A 24,249-nucleotide genomic window follows, 5' to 3' on the forward strand; every position below is an offset into this window, starting at 1 on the left:
AATTAAAGCAACATGATGGGGCTGGTGTGAGGCTCATGCCCAGGGATGGGGGTGTGGGTTAAAGGCACATAGAGAAGTACACAGGATGTCTCATGAGGAAGCTTCCTTACCCATAGCATAACTGTGGTTCGAATATGATGAACCTTCCAGACTCATACCAAAGTTGAATTCCTGAAGTCAGTGGCACAAAGAGGCCAGAATCTGACTGTGACATTTAGAGTTGGCTGTTTCAGAATGTCGTAAGGCTTGTAGAAGGTCGTCATAGTAGAACACTAAGAATTCAATCCTAGTGTTAGAAAAAAGGGACAGAGGCACGGCATCCACATGGGCACTCCCTCCTTATTCCCATATGATGCCCTGTTCTGCTCCCAGACTCTGGAAACTCATCACCAACCTGAGCCTATGCCAGTGTTATGCCCTTCAAACCTCCAAAAACTGTGAGCCAATTAAACCTCTTTTCTTTAGAAGGTTAGTCTTCTTGTTCTACGAGGACTATTTATAACAGTGAGTGCCTGCTTCAAAAAAATTTGAGACGTCACAAATAAATAACTTAATGATGAGCCATGGAAAAATAAAAACAAACCAGACATCCAAGTAGTAGATGAAAAGAGACAATCAAAACCAAGACTGAAATTAATGCGGTAAAAAAAAAAATACTACAAAATAATCAATAGCACAATGAGATGGTTTTTTGGAAAGATTGGCAAGCCCTTAGTCCAATTACTCCCCCCCCCAAATAGACACAATTTAATAAAATTAGAAAGGAATTGGGAGACATTAGAACAGATACCAGTGAGATTCAGAAAATCATAAGAACATATTTTTAAATGCCCCAACTCTACTAAACTGAAAAAAAAATATAAAGAAAATGGAAACTTTTATAGATGTTGACAATATGTCAAAATTAAATCAATATGAAATTTTAAAAAATCTTGAACAGTTTTATAATGAGCAACAAGACTGAAACAGTAAAGTCTCCCAACTGGAAATCAAGCCAGGACTAGATGAATTCATTATAGAATTCTACAAAACCTTCAAAGAACAAACTCAGCTGCTGGGAGCTCTCTATCAATCTTCAACCTGAAAGTCTTGGGAAACAGAACAGGAGACTGAAGGAATGGACAAGCAAGAAGACAAGAAGGGGGTCTGTGAATTGCTAGTCTCTGAGACTGACATGGCTGCTGCATATGTGAATTCATAGCATCTTGTGGTTCCCTACATATGAAATGCACAAAATCTAGCCAGTCCAAAATTCTAGCAAGAATGGAGAAAGAGCTCCCTAGAGAGCCCACCCCTAGCTGGGGAGCTATTGGCAGTGGACAGCTATAGTGTGGGGGGAGGAGGGGCTATGTCTTTTTTTTTCTTTAGGTGTGTGACCACTGGCAGCTCCCTATGCCCCAAGGATGAACCCAATAACTGTGAATATATGGAAAGTACTAATTAGACTCTGTGGGTTTTCAATAATTAAGAAGCAAGCAAGCAAGCAAGGAAAGAAAGAAAGAATGAGGGAGAGAGGAAGAAAGGAAGGTGAAGCTGGGAGGGAGATGTAGTGTGGGATTCTGGGGTTAACTGGAAGGGGAATAAGATAGATATACACATATACATTTATGTATATTAAAGATACATTGTATTACATACATATATATATATATACATATACACATATATTAAAGATACATTGTATTACATGCATGAGATTTTCAAAGAATTTATTAAATTTTAAAAAATGTCAGCCTGCCATGGATATTTTATCCTACTAAATTATATTTACTCACTGTCTCATGACCACATGGGAGACTAGAGAAACCCTCAGAGGTTATGTAGAACCAAATGGCAGTCAAGAAATGGATAGGAATCTACAACAAAAGCATTCCCAAATCAAGGACCAGGCATCCCAGCCAACGCTGGCAGTGACTTCCATGATCCCTAGGCATCCCTAGGCTTTAGACTTCCAACCATATACTTATAGGTGTAATGTCATCACAGCTGTCTGCATCCAGGCTGGACTGGAGCTGAGGCTCTTTGCTAAAACACATTCAAGTGTTACTGCATGGAGGGGAGCTTCAAGGAGGAGAGGCAAGCCACTGAAGACTCTTGATACTCTACCTTAAGTACTAAGCACCATGAGAAATCTCACCCTATGCCTGCATAGAGCTATTAAGTGTTATTTAAAATTATTTTAAAAGAATTAATAGCTTTGGGGTTCTTTTCCCTGTGGATGAAGAGTGTGCTAATTTGTTCCATGTTTAATATTCTTTTTTTCTGTTCTGTTTTGCTTTAAAAAAAAAAAGACAATTGCAGAAGATTCTATCCAAAGACCTTTAATCCTTCCACTTCAGTGGTCTGAATCCCACTAATAAACAATCAGGACTTTAGACTCCCTTAATAATGGAGAGAGATTCAGACGAATTGTTTCGCCAGTCTCCACAAATTCCTGGAGATGCTGCCTGTTGAACAGGCCAGCAAAATTATGGATTTATTCAGAACTGATTGCCTTGCGTTGTGTGAGCAGTTTTGAAGGATTAAGAGCTAGCAAATGAGAGATAGCTATGAGCTGAATGAATAGGAGTTTGCAGCCTCATGACTACTCAGGCCCGCATGGAGAAAGAATGTATCCAGAGAAACAAATAGACTTACTGCATGGATGAGCAAGGACCCGAACTTCGTCCACAGCGATGTAACCAGGATGACCTTTCAAAGAGACGGATTCAAATATCACCTGCAATATACAGGGCTGATGTCAGTTTCACAGAATCACTTGTCTGCATTCACCTGAAGAAGCTACCTAGACCCCAGTCACTTCCTGTGTCAGCTTCCCATCAGAACCAACCAACAACGTCTTATGTTGGGAGTGTATACCATGCTGCCAGGTGACTTGGGTTTCCAAACTAGGCAAAAAGTCCACACTCTGGTGACCAGCAAGAAAAGCCAGCCATTTGGAATAGTTTAATGGATTTTTAGCAATAACACTCAGCCACGGCAACAATCAGAACAAAGCCCTGAGCCCTGTTGGTACCTCCTTCATTGTGGTTTCAAATGAATTACAAAGGCATTACTTATTAATAGCCCCACTTGCTTATTGATCTTGATGTAATTCTGCAGCCAACTTGGACTTCCTCTGTGCGTGCGTGCATGCTCATGCACTCATGCGTCTTTGTGAATGTGTAAATGTATATATTGTTATGTGTGTTTGGTGACCAGGGGTCAACCTCTGTTGTCATTCCTCTTTTGGGGTTTTGGAGATAGGGTTTCTCACTTGCCTTGGGATTCTCTATGCTGGACGGTCTGGTTGGCAGTCGCCTATCTACGTCTTCTCAACACTAGAACTATAAGAACGTGCCACTAAACACCTGCCTTCTTCTTACAGGGATGCTAAGCACTTTGCAGGCTGAGCCATCTCCTAATGTTTCCTTGACTTCATCATGTCCTTTAGAAACTAGCAGTAATGTACTTGGTTGTATCCAGGAGTAGAAAGAAGCAAGAATTTTCCTCTTCTCTACTCTCTGATTCCTACTGGAACACATGGATTTTATAACTAAGCTCCTCTTGCCTTCCCTGTCCCCTCACTGAGGACAGATGAGTACATGTGCAAGCACCATGGTCAGTAGTCGGTAACACTACTAGTTCACACTCCCACAAACCACATCAGCTACGTTCCCAAACACTCTGTCAGTAATTCTGTCAGGCTCTAACCCTACAATCCTCTCACAACCCAACTTTCTCATGGGCTCTTCAGACTCACACAGTTTCTGGAGTCTGCACTTTCTAGATCTCCCTACACTCTCCAAAAGCCTAGGCTCCTCAGCACCCATGTGACTCTCTCTGTAAGACTAATTCCTTTACACCTCTTCTTGAACCTTATCAATCTCACTGTGGCCCTTCCCTCTCCATCCCCAAACCCCGCCCAGTGTTCTTCTTGCACTGTCTCCTCACCCAAGTCCAGAGCTTTAAGAGCATGAGAGAGAGGCTGACTTCTTACTCTTTACCCCCACACCTCACTTTCCTTCACACCAACCACAATTTCTGCACACAATCTCAGTACCTGACTGATCGCTGCTGCAGTTTCTAGAATCTAGGCTCCGCTTGGCTTCCTTTTGCTACTCTGTCTTTCCAGGCCCTACCCTTTTCCCTCTGACCTTAACATATATAAACGGCTTTAGCTTTTCCTATTCATGAAAAACTACCATTTTGTAGCAAGTTCTTCTCTGTGGCCAGTTGCATTTCAATCACAATTCTTAGTAGTTTAATATGCCATTCCTAACACTCTGTTGCTTCCACCATAAAATATTAAGCATAAAAACCCAATCTTTATTCAATATTCCTCTCAAGATTGTTTTCGTGACAGACACTGATATTCTAATTACTAAATCTGATGACGCTATCCCATCTCCAACCATTTCTCTCACTTCAAGAAGGAAGATGGTGGGGTTGAGGAGGTGGCCCAGCCGTTAAAGGGATGAACTTCTCTTCCAGAGTTCCCGAGTTCAATTCCCTGCATACCTATTGTAGCTCATAAACTTTTATAACTGTGGTCACATAAGACGGATGTCCTTTGCTGGTGTGTAGTCATACATGTACACATAAAATTCACAAATCAAAAAATTATATTTTTATAAAAGAAGAAAAAGGATACCACCTTTGAGCTGCAGGTACAGTAACTTCCTGTTTTGCGTCCTAGTATCTGCACCTAGAATTTCCAGTATCTACCACATTAGGTAACTTTTTGGTGGAGAGAATTAATATCCTATTCAAAACGTTAGACACTTGAAACTCTTGTCATATAGGCCTTTGGCTTTCTTGGTTTGATATTTTATATTATTTGTGGCTGTTGTAAAGGGTGTTGTTTCCCTAATTTCTTTCTTGGCCCATTTGCCATTTGTATAAAGGAGAGCTACTCATTATTGTTTAAGTTAATTTTGTTTCTAGCCACTTTGCTGAAGGTGTTTATCAGCTATAGGAGTTTTCTGGCAGAATTTGGGGGTCGTTGATGAATACTGTCATATCATCTGCAAACTATATCCTCAATAAATGTCTTCTATAACTCTTATTACCATCCTACTACTATTGTCACTACTCACGGATTTCTGGGTCTCAGCAGATATGACACATTTTGTTTTCTCATCATCTGACTGCACATACTCACCCTTCCACCTCTGCTAACTCACTGGTAATGCCAAGCCCAGCTCTGTGTCCTAAGTCATTAGTCAGAACACTGATCATCATCATCAAAACAGCTCATGATTCAGAATTTCTACCCACATATCATAAAGTTGCCTTATATGCAATCTGCATGTAACAGCTATGAGCATATCCCAAGTCTTCTACCTTACCTCCCGATGGGACATCCCTCTTGTAATACAGTGCTATTATATGGACATCTGGGCACATCTATGGACTTCTACTTCAACCTCATCCCTTATTTTGATTCTAGCATATTGGAATTTCTTAGAGACCTTAGATAAGGCCCTGCTTTTTTTTTATATCCGTTATTAGACAGATCATAGGAAACAACTATTTGTGAGTCAAAGCCAGTCAGGTATCAGTGCCAGTGTTTTGATTTAGCCTGGGATTGTTTTCCATATCTACCACCTTGACAATGTCTAAAATGAACTCCTGTCCTGTCTCTACTACTCAGCTCAAGCCTATGGTTGGACAATACAGCAGGTGGTGATACTGACAGGAAATATCTATAGGGAATCATGTTGTTTAGGCCAGCATTCCCAGTGCTTAGTGTTGTCTGTTGCCCCCGGAGCTCTAAAAATTATACCAAGAGAGCAAATGAAGAATATAGCAATATCTGTGAATGGGGCAGTTTTCTTGGTGGTAAAGTTTATTTGTGAAATCTGAGATTTCTGAGAAATAATGGGGGGGGGTGTTGACAGTCATATAACAAGATAGATGCTTCTGCTCTCAAAAAGTGGATTCCTAAAATGGTGCAGTCCTGTCCTTCAGAGACAACTAACATGTGGAATTGGGCATAAGCTAAAACAAGCAAAAGACCATGCAGAAATAAAACAATGGCACCTCCTTCATCCTGCAGAAGGAAAACCTTAAAGAAGTTTTCCATAAAGAACCAGATCTTTCTCTCTCTCTCTCTCTCTCTCTCTCTCTCTCTCTCTCTCTCTCTCTCTCTCTCTTTGTGTACGTGTGTGTGTGTGTGTGTGTGTGTGTGTGTGAGAGAGAGAGAGAGAGAGAGAGAGAGAGAGAGAGAGAGAGAGTGTCTGTGTGTTTAAATAATTTAATGGAAAAAAACAAACTAAAGTCTATAGGAAAAAAATCAAAAGAAAAAGAGCATGTACAGCAAATATATTTCAAAAGAAATAGCAAAAAAAGTATTCACACTGTGGAACAAAAAATGACAAATACAAAAAAATTGTTTTGACAATAAATATAAATGGGTTAAAATAGAGGAAAACAGTTAAACTGTCTAAATAATCAAAGACTAATTGTATACTGTAAGATAAACACTTAAGGCAGAATGACTTAGTAACCTTACAAATAGCAAGTGGAACAAAGACACAATAAGAAAAATGTAAGTGAACAGAAAACAGTTGTTTTAAAAAATAATGTGAATTTTCAAAGTAGAATTTTAACCAAAATGGAAAATATAAACCATCAAGGAGACTGACTTGGTCTCTAAAACTCAGACTAGAAAGTTGAAAGGAAAATGATAATGGGTAAAAGAAGATACTATCTAAAGATTTCATCCTATGTCTTGGTTTCTGATCAATCAAATGGAAAAAAGCAATACAACAAATACATATTTTTTCTAAATGTGTTAATTTTCTGTTCAAATGCTCATGGATCTATAAAAACATCATAAGCTAGATTACAGTGTAACATCAATAAGTCTCCTAATGAACAAAATTGTGTAAATTTAGTCTTATACATTTTTCTAAATCAAATTTCCTAAGTTTTTAAAAGATATGCAATGTATCTTAATAACTATGTCATAATATATTTCTTATGTTAACAAGAGTATGAAAAATATTGAAAGCCAAATGACATATGTAATATATATCCCATAAAGATGTCCTTTTTATTTTTGGGTGGGGGTGGTTTCCAAAGAATTATTGATAGCCAAGAAAAGAAACAAATAGTCTCCAAAAGCTGTGATTTCAATAGGAAAAGTCATAAAAGATCAAATGGGAATGATATTAATCTCTAAGTGTGAAATTCTTAAATGGCATGGGAGATGTTCCGAGTTGACTCAGATGGCTCCTGTATTCCTGTTGCCCTGGGTGGCAATGACCGCCCCACCACACAGTGTTGGCATGGAAGATGCTGATAATGGCTAGGTATCAGTGCAGACACCACAAAGGAGGATGCCAGCCTCTTCTAAGAAAGAAAGGCCTATGCAAGAGCTGTCAGCACAGAGATAATGGCTATCTTTCTTTGGTCCTGAAAATGTGATAAGAGATAGAGGAAGACATAAGAATATTCTAGAGTTGGATGTCTCCAGAGGGCAGGGAGGTATGGGGTGGAGTGGGGTGGAATACTGAAGTGGGCCACATGCCCTGAAGGGCAAAGGACACTTGGTAAAAGCAGGGACCCTTCTTCAAAGGGATTCGAAGACCACAGTGGAAGAGATGGTCTCAGGTATCACTCAGGTATCTCAAGCTCCTCTGAAGGACACTGCTTGGCCTCAAGGCTGGTGCATAGAACCTACTGTCAACAAACTACAGCTAATTTGGGTCTAAAACCCTGCTGGAGTCTTCCTGGTGCAAGTGTCAGAGTGGTGGAAAGTATGCAGACTGGTTCAAACTTGCCTCTGTGCAGTCAAAACCTAGAAGTAACTCCCAGGAAAGACTAAGAGAGAATTATGTTAAGCTTTAAAAAAAAAATACAGTGCTGTACATGTTTGGGGGAAGGCGGTGAACATTTCAGGTCATGGCATGTTGAGGTTTCTCTCTCGGATTGTCAGCAATTCTTCTGCAGAAAACACAGTAAAACTTTCAAAGGTCTGCAAACATTTCTTAAAAGATAAGAGAAAAATGTTGGCTTATCAGAGTTCCTCTTAGGAAGAGTGCTCTACAGGTACTATAGGGAAGATTGCTTAGAGCCCAATCAACGGGCATTCTTTCCCATGCCAGCTCGGAGACAGCTATGTAGCCTGTGTAGAAGAAAGAGCATCTGCTGTATAATAGAGATGGACATCTCATGTGGGGCAGGAGAAGGATGGGATTCAAAGGGTGGAAGATAGGGCATGCTGCAGTGACAAAAACTCCTGAATTGTTACTGTCAATACTACATGTAGGGTGCCAACTGCCAGATAGATCCTGAAAAAGGGACTGAGTTCTGGGGAGACTTATACCAATATCAGGCAAGTCCTTCATATCAAGGGCTTATTGGGCACTTGAACAAAAGGCCATTTCACATAGGCAGGGAATGGAAAGAAGAATAAGCAGGTGACTGAAAAATTAGTAACAGTTTTATTTTTCCCCCTCAATATTAGGGCATAAAAGTTCAGAACCACTAAAATATGAAATAGAATTGATCTCACCTGGAAAGAGGCATAGATCAGAAGCATAAGGCTTGCCAGGCAGTAAATCAGCTTTCCCTTGGGAGGCAGGCAGGGATGGGGTGGGTGGGGTGGGTGGGGTGAGTGGGGTGGGTGGGGTGGGTGGGGTGGGCTGCAAAGGGATTTTTCTCATCTGGGGCCCTTCTGAAGGCCCAGCAGTCAAAAGCCCAGTAATATGAAAGATGACATTTTTGTTTATTACAGAGCTAAAGTCAATTTTAGGACTGTGAAATATGACTTTAATAAATGAATACACAAACCCATGAGGTTCAAAGCCCAGCAATGCTGGAAACCGAATTTGACTCAGTCTACAGGCTCTACACAGAGAACTGGAGCTTGAAGTATGGATAATTAGAAGAAAAAAAGCCTGTTTCACTCCTGTCTCTGTGTCTCTTAGGAGGTCCCCTTTCTCATTATGTCACCCATGAGTGTGTATATTTGAATCTGGGTGGAAGCAGGAATTTGAGCGTAAGTGTGTGCTCGACTGTGCTCATGGCCATGGCCATTTGAGTGTCTGGGAATGGCTAACTGTGTACAGAGGTAACATGTGCTTTCTCCACAATGCTTCTCTCAACACCAGAGTGGTTTGTCATCACAAAGCTCAGAGCAGAGGAAACTTGAGGATGCAGGAAATTGTTTAGAAGCCTCCTGGTGCAGCTGTTTACCTCAGAAAAGGCACAGAGGCTAGAGAGGATAGGCCAAACCATGCAGTATCTTTCTTTAAAGATGGCTTCCTCCCTTTTTCCATTTCCTTCTATTTCTGTTCCTTCTTCCTTCCAATCAATTCAAGCCTGGCAAGCCTCCTCATATGGGATCTAGCTTAGCCTACTGAGGCACCCATCCTGTTCCTCTGTCTATCTTCCATCCAAGTCCATTGGGAACCTAACTGTTAGATGGCAGAACACAGGATATCACACAGCTAGAGAGCAGCAGATTCCAAGAGCAGGAAAAGCACTTCCTCAAAATGCAGGACATCGAGCTCAGAGCTGGTGAGCCTGGACAGGATTATGGGAACTTTGATTTACCAATAATGTCCCTTATGCTAGAAAACAGGATCTGCTACCACCAAATACAGGGAGCTCTAATACAGATACATGAAATACAGGAATAGGCTTACTACAGGGCCACGGGAATGGGAGCTCATCAAATGTCCTTTCTTCCTCAATCTCTATCAAAGAACAGGGCAAATGGTGGGAAAGTCCATTTTCTGTATCAATTATCCTGTTTGGTATACTTCAAGTCATGACCCTATCTTGTATCTACTCAAAACAGGCTCTAGAAAAGGTCTAATTGGAGCCTGAGGTCTCCTTGAGAGTACTTGTGAGTTTATGGAGATGGCAGATGTTCATACTCGGCAGTAAAGCAGGAACACTATGGGGACCAGGGAACTTAACGTTGTGGCCCGAGATTTGTCAATACCTTGCTATGTGCTGTTGGACTCTGTAATATATCTCTCAGCCCCAGGCACATCAGAGCTCAGCATCCTAAAGCCTGGGAACCAAGTTGGGCCATCAGCTGCTGCTACACGTAACCCTTTATTGAAACAGTTGCATCTATTCATTTTCATATTGCGAGGTCTGCTTGCATGGCACAATTGCAGAGTTAGGTAACAACCACAGAGAACTTACGGCTTACCAAACTAAAACATCTTCTGTCTGGTGCACAATAGGGATAAGCCAGATCCACTTCTACCAATACACAGACTGTAAACCTGTATGGACATAGACACTGTGTAATCTAGAAGTTCAAATGGTCCTCATGCTGCTCAACAGTTCACTAGGACAAGATGAATAAACCAGGGCCACCTGAGATAAACCAGGAAACTGGCACACCACTCTTTAGAATACTACCTCTATGTTAAGATAGGAACATGCTAAAAGCAGGTTAAGGTCAAATTTCCACAGAAGGCAGTAGATTAAATACCAACACACAGATTTTATTCTGGCTCCCTAGTACCCTACTTGGCTGACTGTATTTTCTAGATGGAATATACCACAAAGCTTTCCCAAAGCCTGGAACACTTCGCCTTCACTAAAGAGCACGTCAAATAACAACTAGTGTGAGTTCTCCTGCAGAAGTAGCAAAAAGAACGTCTCGCCTCAGCCATGAAACCATGAAAGTACAAAACAGAAGGATAAACTCCCAAAGGCAATCTAGAAATCAGGCGTGCCCTGGAGCAATCTATGTCATATGAGTGTTTTATAAGGTAAATTGGTGATAAAAGCTAAGCTGAGCTGTTTGGATACCATATACAGCCTAAATTTATACCATAGCTTGTGAATATGCATAAATTTTGTGGTCAGGCTATCTGTACACTTGGCTCTGCAGTGCTGTGAAGAGCCTATGATGGGTGTTACCTACAAAGCACACAGTGCATGCGAATGTTATAACCTTGTAAATTGCAAATACTGTGAACTCTGAAATATAGCTGACACTGTGAATGCCAGATCGAGGTTTGTGGACCTGGTATTACTTTAAAAACATCCTTACAAGGGGAGAAAAGATAAAAAAAAAAAATAATGAGGTCAAAGGCATCTTTCTCAAAACATCTACCATAGAGCATGTTCTTGTGTTAATGACACACATGTTAAAACTATTATAGTCCATTTTTAGCCAATTTTCTTGGTAAGACATTGCTGCTCCCACAAGGGAGTGGGGCTCCACCTGATATAAAATGAGTGTAGCCCACAGTCATTACAAAGCTAGGCTCTGTCTGACTCACCTCTGCATTTCTGACAGGATATTTTATACTGTGCCTGTGATGTAAGCATTCAACAAATGATAGGTATCATCATCATCATCACCATCCTCATCACTATCATCATCAATAGCAGCAGCAGCAGCATCCCCTCAGCATCACCACCGGGATCATCATCATTCTCTCCTCTAATTCTAGAGGAATTACAGGAAGTGCCTCACAGAGGACAATGCAATCATTCTAAAACAAATCACAACTCATTGGAGAGAAAATGGGAAATAGATGTGGCAAAAAATGTAGGCTAAGTACTGAAGGTAATTGAGTATTAAATTCTGATTTTTAGTTTCTGGAGCAAAGAAGAAATAGGACTGAAGCTGCCTCGCTGATGTAAACAAGCAAGCTCGGTATAGCAAAGCATTCCTAATCCTGATGGACTGAAAGAACTATCCATTGGGTGTGGTACTCAGGGCCATCTAAGAAGATGGCGGCCACTCATCTGTCACCCTTGGGGTTATGTTATACATCAGACACTAGAAAAATCTCCTCAAGAGGCAGATTTGTGGTACTTTCTTACTTGAAAACCTTCATCAGGGTGAATGCAGACTGAGAGTAGGGTACAAGGGAGCTTGCTGGATGATGAAAATATCAAACGGTTGATGGTCGTAAATACAGTGGCTTTGCCTCAAGAAAGGCACTGGATGGCACACTTAAACATGGGTTGATTCCATGATGTGGGGATTTTAACTAATGATGTGTTTTAAAGAAAATTTCCCAATAACTTTGATTTAAACCTGTCTGGATTTGTGCCCCCATGAACATTCTGTAGATTGGTGTGGGTCTGCAACCTTTTTCTTCATTCACATTGGTATAGGTAGGAAAAGAGAGGATGGGGGTTCAAAGCAAACACAACAGTTTGGCATTGCAATGGTATGGTTTATTCGGCTTGTACTGGTCCACAATGAATTAGGAGAACACAGATCCTTTTCCCCTACTGGTAATTGTGAAGCATGATGGCTATAGGACCTGCTTGTTAGCCTGGCCTTCTAACTCTCAGGGTTTATATGCTCTGCAGGTTCGGTTCCCTGTATATCTCTTTAGCAACACATCCTTAAAGGACTTGGTTTCTGCTGGGTGTGGTTACATACATCTCAAGTTCTAGCACTGGGGAAGCAATGCATTGTGGGTTTCAGGATACTCTGGGCAACAGCATGCGGAGCCTGTCTCAATAAAACCCCCAAACAAACAATAGTAACAAAAGCTTGAAACAAAACAATCAAAAAGAAACAGAGAACTTAGCTTCCTAATTCCTCAAAACCTCTCACTCACCTTGCTTCCTTCTCCTGCATCATCCACTTTCCAGAACATCTCAGTACCTTGCCCGCCCTTTCCAGTGAATTTTAATTCAACCTTCCAAATTGAGCCTACTTGTCCTCACTTCTCAGAAGCTATCTTATTGCCCTTCCAGCCAAATAGCCACTACCTGACTAGTCAGCTTCTCTCTTTGAACCTCAACCTTTTCATGTGTGGAATCTGGTTGTTAGTTTATAAGAGGCTTTGGTGCCTGCATTTCTCCAGTCTTAGGAAGCCACATGCACTCTGCTATGCTGGCACTGTTTATCTACACATTGGTCTCCTCTTGATGACCTCCAGGGAGGCAGAGGCTGTCCTAGGTCACCTCTGCATCCCTGGAAAAGCCTCTTCAGTATGAGTTGAAAGAGTAAACAAGTGAGGTCCTTTTAAGACCTATCCACTCTAGGAAAAGCAGGGATGTAAAAGAATGTAATTATTACTTGCTGAAAAGAATAAGTGTCATACCTGGTAGAAATGAGGCCAGAAGGTGCTGATAGCAAGCTCTGCCTTCACCCAGCCCTCAGTGACGACCCCAGACACGTTCCAGACAGGGTTCCCTTGGGGACCACCGTTCACCTTCACATAGACATTCAAGGCTCCCGGGCTGGAGCGATCTCGGCTGGAGAAGTAGTAATGGAAGTCAATGCAGTGGGTGTCATTCTCCTTCAAGGTTGGCAGAAGAAGATGGGCTTTCTGGCCTGAAGCCCTTCCAGAGCTGTTCACCATCATGAAGGACCCTAGAGACCCACAGTGGGTAACAAACAGAGACAAAGAGAGAAAATGTCCTTGTAAAACCTTGTCATATCTATACACAGTACCAAGAAGGGAGGTTAGAAATGAAGTCCCTTTAGATGACAGGGTCAGGTTGACTCTGAAGAAGCCACATCCCCTCTTAGAGTCTGAAGAATTCCATTCCAGGGGCTAAAATCCCTACTTGTGGTAGTACTGGAAGAACAAGACAGGAAGTTACTATACAAGAAGCATTTCTGGTACTGTACAAGGAGCATTCAACAAGTAGATTGTTTATAACTAAATGCTGGACCTTGCGGGCTAAAATCCCAGCAAGAGACTAACTGCAATCTTTACAGGTGAAATGAGATGAGAAGTAGCCTCATAAAAGCTTAGGCTTGTCCTAGCCTAGGCTGAACCCCTACAATATAAAAAGGTCCTGTGTATGGACAAGCTCCATCTGGAGTTCTGCACTCAGCAGGGGAGATTCCATATTAAAGGAGACAATATATGAATAGCGAATATCTGAGGAAGAAATGAAGCCCCAAAAAAGTGTGAGGAATTACTGGCACATACCTGAGGAGGAATGCAAAGTGAGTGGCATTCACTAAGCTCTCAGAGATTCAGATTAACATTAGGAATCTGTTTGCAGAAAGTGTAACTGCTTCTAAGAATGTTCCAGACAGGAGTGAGCCTCTTTCCATTGTTGTGACAAATAGAAATTCTTTCTTATTCTTTACCCCTTTCTGGATCCAAACCCTTTGGCATTGACTTTACAGTTCCCTCTGTAGAACCAGAGGCTATCTCTTGACCCTGGCTCCATTATGTGACTTGTTAATAGAAGTCAAACAGATGTTTATAGTTGACATTAGAGCTAGGCTTATCTTCTTGTGGTTTTTTTTTCTTTTCTTTTTTTTTTTTTTTTTTTTTTTTTTTTTTTTTTTTTTTTTTTTGACACAGAAGCTGATGTCCCAATTGGCTTGGGATCAAGAATTAGCATACATAGATAAGCCATGGGTAAAGAGCCATGCTTGAAAGCAAGATGCATAGCCGTGTGCTCAACATATCTAACCTGTGTCAGTCAACCTGTAATCAATGCACAGATCCATGTGTGTAAGAATCAATGTTTACTGTTGTTTGCCATGGGTTTCCTCCTGAGTGTTCATACAACATCACTGTGACATTGGCTAATTGATAAAGCTTGCTGAGAACAAGACTCAGATCCATCACTATGAAGAAGTACATCTCAAGTGAACTTTGTGCAAAATGAAACCAACTGCCCAGAGACAAAGCAAGTTATCATCACTGCAGGCAGCTTCTCAAAGCCTGCACCAGCTAGGATATCTAAGAGAATTTCACAATCAAGGGGGAAGGCTAAACTCAGCGACTTACAAGTTGTGTGATTCTACTGAATAAAATGTATCATAAAACACAGTAAACTCAAGTAATGCTGAGATAAATGTTTTCCATCTAGAAAACCAGCATTGCTTTGAAATCTTATTGTGATCACTAAAATCTTCATTCTGAATGAAATCTTAAGACCCCTTATCCCCAGGCAAAATGAGCCACTTTGGTAGCCATAAGTCACCTTGCTCCCTGTGATACTAAAAGAACTAAGATCTGTATGTTAATAAGGGCTGGACTATCCGATACATCTTGTATGGGTTTTTAAGCAGTACAGACCGTTTAGACCTTGTCTCTTGGGTTCTGAACTAATTTACAAGTAGACACAGAAGGGAGATTATATTTAAAACCTTTATACAATTGCCCTCAAAGCTGGATTATAGAAAATAACAGTCTTGATACCAACTTGGGTTTCCAGCATGCCCCACATCCAAATATAAAAAGCCCTGTTATCCAGCTCTAACCCAACTCAGATTCTTAGAGACAGAGCTATTCTTCTGAGATGACAACTGAGGGCATTTGGATGAGTTTGTATCAAAAAAAGACTCAAAACAAAGAAGCCAAATGACAAGGACAGAAGAAACCGAGGTCAGATTATCAATCTCTAGGAAACCGATAGCCTTGGAATGACATTAATTATGCCAACCTGTTGATCAAAGAGGGCCCCACTGAGCCACTGCAGAACAGGGCTCTCATGCTTGAATAATCTTAGAAATGGCAGGCCTACTAATCAGAAAACTCAGTCAGCTCCTGGGTCACTATTCAGTGGAAGTGGACCAAGAGTTGTCAAGAGTTTGAAGAACCCTCCTTCATGACCTGGGAGTAACTGACAGTAAATGGAAAGGTGTCTCCCTATTACAGAAGTTACCTAATTATTATAAGCTGCCAATGAGGTAGCAAGAAAGAAACAAAGGGGGAAATTGAGGCTCAGAGATGAGACTTATCCAACATCCATGCCTGCCATTGCTAGTATACATGCAGGATTCTGATTGGTGTCCTTGACAGATGGCTTATAGCTCACAAGTTTCACAGAGGGTGGTGGGCTGTGTTTGACACTGAGCAGCCATTTATTTTGAGGAAGAGAGACAGCCTGAGAAGTGGAATGTGCTGGACTCTCTCTTTCCCAGGTTGCATGATGGCTTCCATATACACTCAGCTCTTTAGCCACCTGTTAATTTATACCCTTAGGCATGTGTCTGCAGCTTCTTATACCCCACAGCAGAGGAAGTTAGGAAACGGTCCTTCCACTGGCTCATGCCATCGCTTCTGTTCATCCTAGCTTTAGTAGCCGAGCAATCTTGCAGAAGATGTGGCATTTGTTTTATTTAATGAAGCTTCATATATAACTCTGGACACAGGAACAGAGAAAATGCCCAGTCTCCCTACATTGTTCAGAGTGGCTACAAGACTCAGTGTCAAAGCCATTGGAGTATGTTGTGCATCTACTCCATGTATGGTCCTTTCATGCCCACATCCTTCATCACCTTTTCTTCCTAGTTAATGGTCCTTCATTCACACCTCAGTATCACGTAAGAGCCAGAAGACATGAAGATCTCAGTCTCGACCCCATGCTCCTGTAGCATCTGTACCTACATTTCTGTCAAGAGCCTCAAGTGATAATGTGCATACATGCAAGGATGGGAAGGACTGGCCCCTTCTCTTCTCCCAGATACACTGAATTTTCACAAGAATCCAGGAGAGGGTAGAGCCACAGTGAAAGCGCCAGGATAGTCAGGGCTATATTGCAGGTATTCCACCTCTCAGGAGCACTTATTTTGAACACAAAGAGATTCTTTAGAAGAAATAGACTATAATTGGGTTATGGAGCTGATGGAATTTTGAGATTTATATTTCTACAGCAGTGCCATTATTATTTGGGCTCCTCAGTAAGACCCCCTACTATCTCTCCCAGGTCCCTTTATTAAAGGAATTGAAAGTATAAAGCAAAGTTGCAAGATGTTGTAAACTGAAACACCCAGAAGAGAAGCAACCCAGGGTGGTTCGAATTAGAAGGGACTGCGCAAAGGTACAGGGACAGAAATCCACAACTATCAGAAAAGCAGGTGTGGGGTCTTAAGAGGATATGAGATCAGACGATATACCAGTAGCCCCTCCATGAGAAGTCTGGCCACATCCTCCATAAAAGTAAGAAGCTGTATCCCCAGAGTCATTTGATCCCAGGCCTGCCATTTCTAAGATTATTCAAGCACAAGAGCCCTGTTCTGCAGCGGCTCAGTAGGGCCCTCTTTGATCAACAGGTTGGCATAATTAATATCATCCCAGGGCTGTCAGTTTCCTAGAGATCAAAAATGAGCCAGTCATTATGCCTAGATCAGTCAAAAAAAAAAAAAAAAAAAAAAAAAAAAACAAGAAAAAAGGCTGTAAATATAGCCGTTTCTTTTGCCCTTAAAAAACCGCACCAGTGTGATAAGGAACATAAAACAGCATTAGTTTCTTCATAGTTATTACACATAACACTGAAAATCGTGGAATTCAACCAGGAAGTACTCTCTGGCTGGCCATAAATTCTGCATTTCCCCCTTCGTGCATAATAATGCCTCGATAAGCGCCCAGTTACTGATGTGGCTGCCTCACAGATACCCTTTTTGGAGGCAACATGCTTCTCAGTAGCAGATGGCGGCTATTGTGTTTACACATGAGCACCTCAGGATTGCATTTCCTCACGTCGGCAGTAAAAAGAAAGTCCTAATTGAGTTTTTAATGGCTTTGCACATTGTTCATTAAGATTACATGAGTGTGCTTGGGCGACTGGCAGCTGAGGGCCTGCAGCTTTGAGAACAAGAACACAGAGTGGTCCCTGCAGACAGGTGGCCCGCCAGCTCCATGTGCCAGAACCTATGAAGGGAAAAAGGACTGAGACAGAGACCCAAGAGCTGCTGAGAGCCGAGCAGAGCAACTGTAGCAGCATGGAGAGGGCCCAGCGTCTTCACTGGGGAAGCTGGTTTCTCTTTCGGGTCTGTTGTTCCATAGGGAAGTGACTTTGAGAAAGTTCCCAGCCCTCAGTGTCTTCATCTATGAAATGGGATGTTGAAATAGATGTACAAGAGTTTGTCATTCATGATGGCGAATATTAAATGATAAACAGTACTTGACTCGGAATGTGGATTTTACAACAAGCAGTGTGAGCAGCAGATGGTGCTGATGTAGGGAGTGACACTGAGAACGTTCTACATACCAGACACTAGTCTAAACACCGTTTAGCATTCCAACGAGGCAGCATCATGCTAGCCCTATTTTAAAGAAGATTTACTGATGCATAGACAAAAGCTAGAGTTCGACTCATGGTCGCCAAGCTGTGTGTCAAAAATCAGACTGTACATGTCTCTGTGTTGGGTATAGACCTGAGAGACACATGACCTTTAAAATACCTAGGAGTGCTCAGTTTCCTGGAAGCAACATTAGGTATCATTCCCTCTTGCAAAACAATCTGGGGACACATGTGATTCTCGAGTAAAGACAGCAGAATCCCCCATAGCAAAAACTGGAATGAAGTTAGCAACTCAGAGTCTCAGGCTTCACTGTCATGTGACCTTGGACAAGCCACTTGCTCCATACAAAATGAATTTATAAGATCAGTAAGTTGGACAGAAATCTCATTTACACTGCTTTTCCTAGACTATGTCAAGCAGGTCTCTTAAACTATCTCAGCTTCACTTTCATCTTCTTCAAAATAACCATGAAAACTCTTTTTACATTGTACTCACAGGGATTATATAAAATGCTGATTAATATGTGCCCAGACAGAGACTGTGGCCTCTTAGGTTCTCAATATTAGCTTCTTTCCTAGCTTTCACACTGCCCAAAATTTTTTTCCATATAGCAGAGAAAATTTATCAGACTGAAGAAAGCTTAGCCAAGAATCAGAGGCTAGGGATGCAGTGGCATGTTGTGGATTGCCCTGGTGCTGTTTGTATTTTGATGCTAATTCTGCTTCCCCCAGAGAAGCTGCCTCTGCCCAGGATTCAATCATATACTCAGGTGACTTTTGTGAACCTTCTCCTCATTTTTAACCAGCAAAATACAGGATAAAGTCTGTGATTGGGCAGTGGAAGGGACGGTAGAGCTAGAAGTTTTAGGAAAGGAGAAGGAAGAGAAAAGATGAGAGGGGGTAGAGAGAGGAAGACAGAAGAGGAGGTGAAAGGAGATTGGAGCAAAAGCACTTGGCCTGAAGGAACCGCAGTAACAAGGGATTTTATAGATGGGGAGAATAGTAGCATAGTTCTGTATCTGCCCAATCTAGGCACGGAGCTTATATTCATATTAATTGAGTTGTGTTTTCCTTGAATAGACTTATTGGGGTTAAATATTTACTACCACAGTGAAGGATAAAGTGCTTACTGTGCAAGCATGAAGCCTGAAGTTTGGATCCCCAGCACCTATGTGCACACCTGTAATCCCAGACCTGGGAAAGCAGAAACCTGAGGATCCAGAGGTTTGAAGGCTAGTTAGTCCCCAGGCTTAGTGAGAGACCCTGCCTCAAAAAAAGGAAGTGCACAGTAAAAGAAGAAGGTGTGTGAGGTCAACCTCTGGCTTTTGCAGGTGTGCACCTGTACACACACACACACACACACACTCACACACACACACATGTGAAAACAAGAAACCTGTTTAGGAACAAAACAAAACACAGTGCCCTAGCCATGCATGCATGCATGCTCACACATATGCACATACACATGCACTCAAACATGCACTCAAATATATACATGTGTATGCACACACACACACACATACACCCTTAAAACAAAGAAAACATCCATTCTATTAAAGAACAAAATAAGACACACTATCCTACCCTTATCCTCTATAGCTGATAAGGCATCCAGGTCTTGGAAAACCTGCTCCTTAGCTTCTCAGATCACCTGTCTTCTTCCTCATCTCCATGGCAACTGCCAAGCAAGCAAGCCATCAAGCAGTGTATGGGCTATGACTGGAGGTATGAACCAAATAAGCTCATTCCTCTCCAAAGATGCTTCTGGCAGTAGTGTTTTAATCACAAAAATATAAAAGAAACCATGATAACACCCAAATATCCTATGTCCATTGAACTCCACAAATCTCACTTACTCTGTGTGGCTGTCACAAGTGCCCAAAGAACAGTTACTTCTGCACCATGGTCCCTACATATAGCAGTACATGAGTACACTATAGCTATTTTGGATGAGACTGAATTTAAAAGTTCACACTGATGATATTAATCTTTCTCACCCAAAGAAATGGAGTGTGGGTAATGGGGAACAAAACAATCAAAGGCATAATGCACTGTCAAACTTGAAGACACATGTATAAGGGAACCACTTAGTGTAACTGGCATTATCATGAGAACTTATCACCACTAAGCTGATCAAAAATATAACAGTAAACCAATAGCCACAATAACAAACATATCATTCAGCATTGCCCATATTATCTGTGAAAGCAATCTAATTACCATGTGTCAAAAACGGGAAAGAAAGTGGATTCTTTTTTAATATACCAGAAAATAGGGGGAGGGTGTTAATTACAGCTTAATTGATGCATGATATGTATTTAAAACAAGAAAAACAGATCCTGAAATTTCAAATGAACTGCACATTGTGAACATTTTGTCAGTAAGTTTGTGGGAACAAGTCATAAGTATTTCTGTAATCATCCATTCAGACCAGAAAGTTGCGATTCATGCATTTCATATGCAAATTTGTTAAGGCAATTTTCTAAGAAACTGTTATCTGATAATCCATGTAAGTGTGGATAATGTTTAAAAATGAAGTACACTGAGGTGGCTGGATTTGATACATGATAGGAGGGGCTCTCTATAACTCATGCTCTGCACCCTGACTCAAGCAGAACAAGGCTTGGGTGTCATAAGGCACTTGAGTCTTTTCCCTAAGCACCAGAAAGCTAAGAAACCTTTACTATTCTCCTTCTGAGACAATATTCAGGAAGAAGGGAACAAAGTAAAGAAAAAAGAGAAAAGTCAAAGTAGACAAGAGGAAGAGAGAAGGGGGAAGGGAGGGATGACAAGAGAGACAAGAAGATCTGAGTCAGGAAGAGGGAAACATAGGAAGGAAAGGACACAGACCCAGTAAGAAAGATCAGGTCCCAGGACAGAGCTAAATACAAAGCACACATATATCCTCTTAATAAACTTACAGCCCACCCCAACACACACACACACACACACACACACACACACACACACATACACATACACACACACACACACACACAACCTTCACAGAAACTAAAGCATTATTAGTCACTGATATGCCAGGACACATGGCTTACTTATAAACATGGCTAACCTAACTATTGTCTTGGGTTCCTTCTGAAAAAAGTGAGGAAGGAAAGGTCATTTTTCATAAGTGCATATGTGTGTGTGTGTGTGTGTGTGTGTGCGCACATGTGTGTGTGCCCTCCTGACGTGTGCATGTTTGTATATGTGCATATGTGAATGCATGTGTGTGTGTGTCTTCAAGAATTCCTCTCTTTACCAACTATACCAAACACATACTACTACCCAATTTACTTACATCCATGAGTTCACCTAAAATCAGTCTTACAAAGTACTTACGATCATCATCGTTTCTTACATAAAGGGAAACAGACAAGAGCAGTGAACGTTTCTCAAGGCCATACAGTTAATACCAGCACTGGGATTCAAACCTAACCAGCTGCCATTATTATTTTAGTTCCTATCTACATGCCATTCATGGCTATGTTATGGTTTGTGCCAAGGAATGGACACAAACTCACTAGAGTTATAAGGTCTTATTCTGGACAGCTGGTACAGGTAGGAAGAGGGGCAAAGAGTGGGAGGAAAGAGTAAAAATATAATGAACTGGCAAGCTGTTACCATGTGAAAAGTGAAGAACACAAGGTGGCTGAGACACTGTCAGACCATAAACTGTTTTTGACATTAATTGGGCTAAGTCCTTTGTGTCTACCACTCAAAACCGAAATGACGTGGAACTAAAATACACATATATATTTAAATCTTCCAACACTTCACACATCCATTGGCATGATAATATTTTGATTAGTTACATTTATGCTCCAATTAAACTCAGAATGTTCTACTATGCCATGCTCTGTAGAAAACACTGAATTACTACTTCATATGTTTGCAATGAGAAAAAGAAGCAAAGGGGGAAGAGGAGACAAGAGAAAGGAAAAGGGGGACAGAAGGAGGGGGAGAACATAACAAAGAGATGACTAGCCTGTTGAAATAATGATGCCTTACTTTCCCCTTTACTAAATTGGATCATTGCTATTAGTTCCCACGTTTAAAATGCCAGGCCTAGGAAAAGTGTATATTGTCATTATCTACTTTTCCTCTCAGTGGATATTTTCCATATTCCAAGCAACCTGGCCAGGTATCCAGTGATTGGTAAGGTCAATGGACGGGAATATCTATTGTGTTTTTTGTTTGTTTTTCCCCTGGGGAGAGCATCCATCTATTTCCCAAAGAGGTCTATAACCTGTCTGTGATAAGTAAACAAAAGATAAAAGAGTGTCTCTGAACTTTAAAACATGTCTGTCCTGGTGTACTAGAAAGTAGCGTGTGTGTGTGTGTGTGTTTGTGTGTGTGTGTGTGTGTGTGTGTGTATACACATATGTTCTAAGAGTATAATTCCTCAGGTACCATCTAATTTTTATAAAACAGGGTCTCTCTCACTGGTCAGGAGTTTGTCACATAGGACAGGATGGCTGGCAGCAAACTTCAGGAATACAGCTATCTCCGGTTTGGAGGATTAATCTCAAGTTTTCTCCGATCACCTAAGCCCTGGGGAGAGCTTCTTAAAACAAGTGATGGCCCAATAGTTAGCAGGCCACATTGTAAAAGTTAAAGGTGAGTTTGTGCCCCTATTAATGACCTTCTAGCCCATGGAGTTCTGCTAAGGTTTGTATATTTCCCAATTACACAACATCTCTCCCTCAGACCTCAAACATCAGAGCTCACTCTCCCATCTTATGTTACTCCATAACTACATAACTACATAACTAGTTACATCCATAACTAGAAGAAGACTTCTAGTATCTACATTCCCTTTCTCTCATTCCCACATGGTAATCCAATCCTTCTGCCAGTTTCCTCATAAAACTCATTAGAGTCAAGCATTTTAATAACATTCACAAACTTTAAATATTTGTCCTCCAGCCACTCTGTGTCTGACACTACACAGGAACAACAGACTGTACTGAAAAATGTCTCACCTTCTGGGAACCACAGCAAAATTAAAAACAATCACAAGAATATGGAAGGTCTTATGATGAGTGAGCCATGTGTATGGAGGAGGCATAAAAAGAAGAAAAACAAGAACCATCTTCAGTAAATAAATATGTGAAAAACTGAGGTAGTCAATGAGATGTCTGACAGGTAAAAAAAAAAAAACAATATTCCATGCACATAAAAATTTTTGTTGCAAACCAGTCTCAGCCTTCTCACGTATCCACAGGTAACTTTGAAAACTTTATAGCCACAGGGTTGTGGTGAGTTGCCCAAAGCCACATAGCCTAAAGAGATAGTGCCAGCATTTGATCTTAGTTGAGTGTCTGACTCTAAGATCAGAACTATTTTCCTCTAAAACAAGTCCAGAATTATAAAATGTAACCAGAGCACCTGGAAATCTTCTTAAAGTTTGCTGGGTTCCACCTGCTATCAGTTTGGGGTAGAGTGCAAGCATTTGCATTTCCAATAAGCCTCTAAGTGAGGCTAATGCAGTTGATCTTTGGCCCCACTTAGTAAGCCACTGCAGTAACTGATCTGTAATTGCCCAAGCCAGGATCCTGTGAACTTAAAAAAAATCAACAAGTAGTACTTGCTTCTGTTTCCTCCTGGGGCCACTGAAGGCTTCCCTGCTTGAAGAGACTCCCTTTTTCCCTGAGCCATACCCTACCTACTTCTTACAGGGCCACAAGTCTTGGATCACTGGACATCAACCGTAAAAGCTCCCTCTTCTACCCAGCCCCACAAGCCTTCTTCTCTGGCCTAAACATTCTCTCTTCCATCATTGCTAATTACCAAGAATATCATTAGACATTTATTGACTCCCCCAAATGTACTAGGGTCTGCATAGAAAATAGCACAATAATTATTCCTCCTCTTTTACCATCCTCTAAGGAGCTACAAGAGTTTGACAGCTGTTATCCAATTAATCCTGACAGCTTATTTTTTTCAATCTAAAGGTATTTTTTCCATGTAAGATGGGAAAAGCTATTTCCTTTTTTGAGTGAAGAATGAAAGCAAAGAAAATACAAATAACTTTGCCAACATTACTAGGGCCATTTATTGCCTCTTTTCTTCCACAGAGTCATAAGAAATAATGGAAAATAAGAGAATGTGGATTCTAGATTTAGATTGTCATATCCAATCCTAACCCTATCATCTCCCAGCTGGGTCTCCTTTGGCAATTTCCTCGAGCTCCCTAATTTCTTCCCTCAGTTTCTTTATCTGTAAAATGGAGGAAATGAAGGTAATAGTAGCACCCATATTACTTGTTCTTTTATTAAAACTGAATTATTATAAAGATTTAATATTAACTAC

General features: G+C 41.1%; 1 protein-coding gene across 12 annotated transcripts in view; it reads right to left on the reverse strand.

The window, feature by feature from the left end:
* The window catches only part of Ptprt (protein tyrosine phosphatase receptor type T), a 1,076,931-nt gene that overhangs the window by 693,171 nt on the left and 359,511 nt on the right, over nucleotides 1-24,249 (reverse strand). For all 12 annotated transcript variants that reach the window (XM_076930177.1, XM_076930174.1, XM_034495571.2 and 9 more), the window contains exons 3-4: nucleotides 13,035-13,306; nucleotides 2,638-2,719 (exon numbers count right to left, since the gene is read on the reverse strand). In XM_076930177.1, the coding sequence (XP_076786292.1) occupies nucleotides 2,638-2,719; nucleotides 13,035-13,306 (354 nt within the window). The remainder of the gene's footprint in view (nucleotides 1-2,637; nucleotides 2,720-13,034; nucleotides 13,307-24,249) is intronic.

The sequence above is a fragment of the Arvicanthis niloticus genome, chromosome 2 (assembly GCF_011762505.2).
Source record: "Arvicanthis niloticus isolate mArvNil1 chromosome 2, mArvNil1.pat.X, whole genome shotgun sequence".
NCBI lineage: Eukaryota > Metazoa > Chordata > Mammalia > Rodentia > Muridae > Arvicanthis > Arvicanthis niloticus.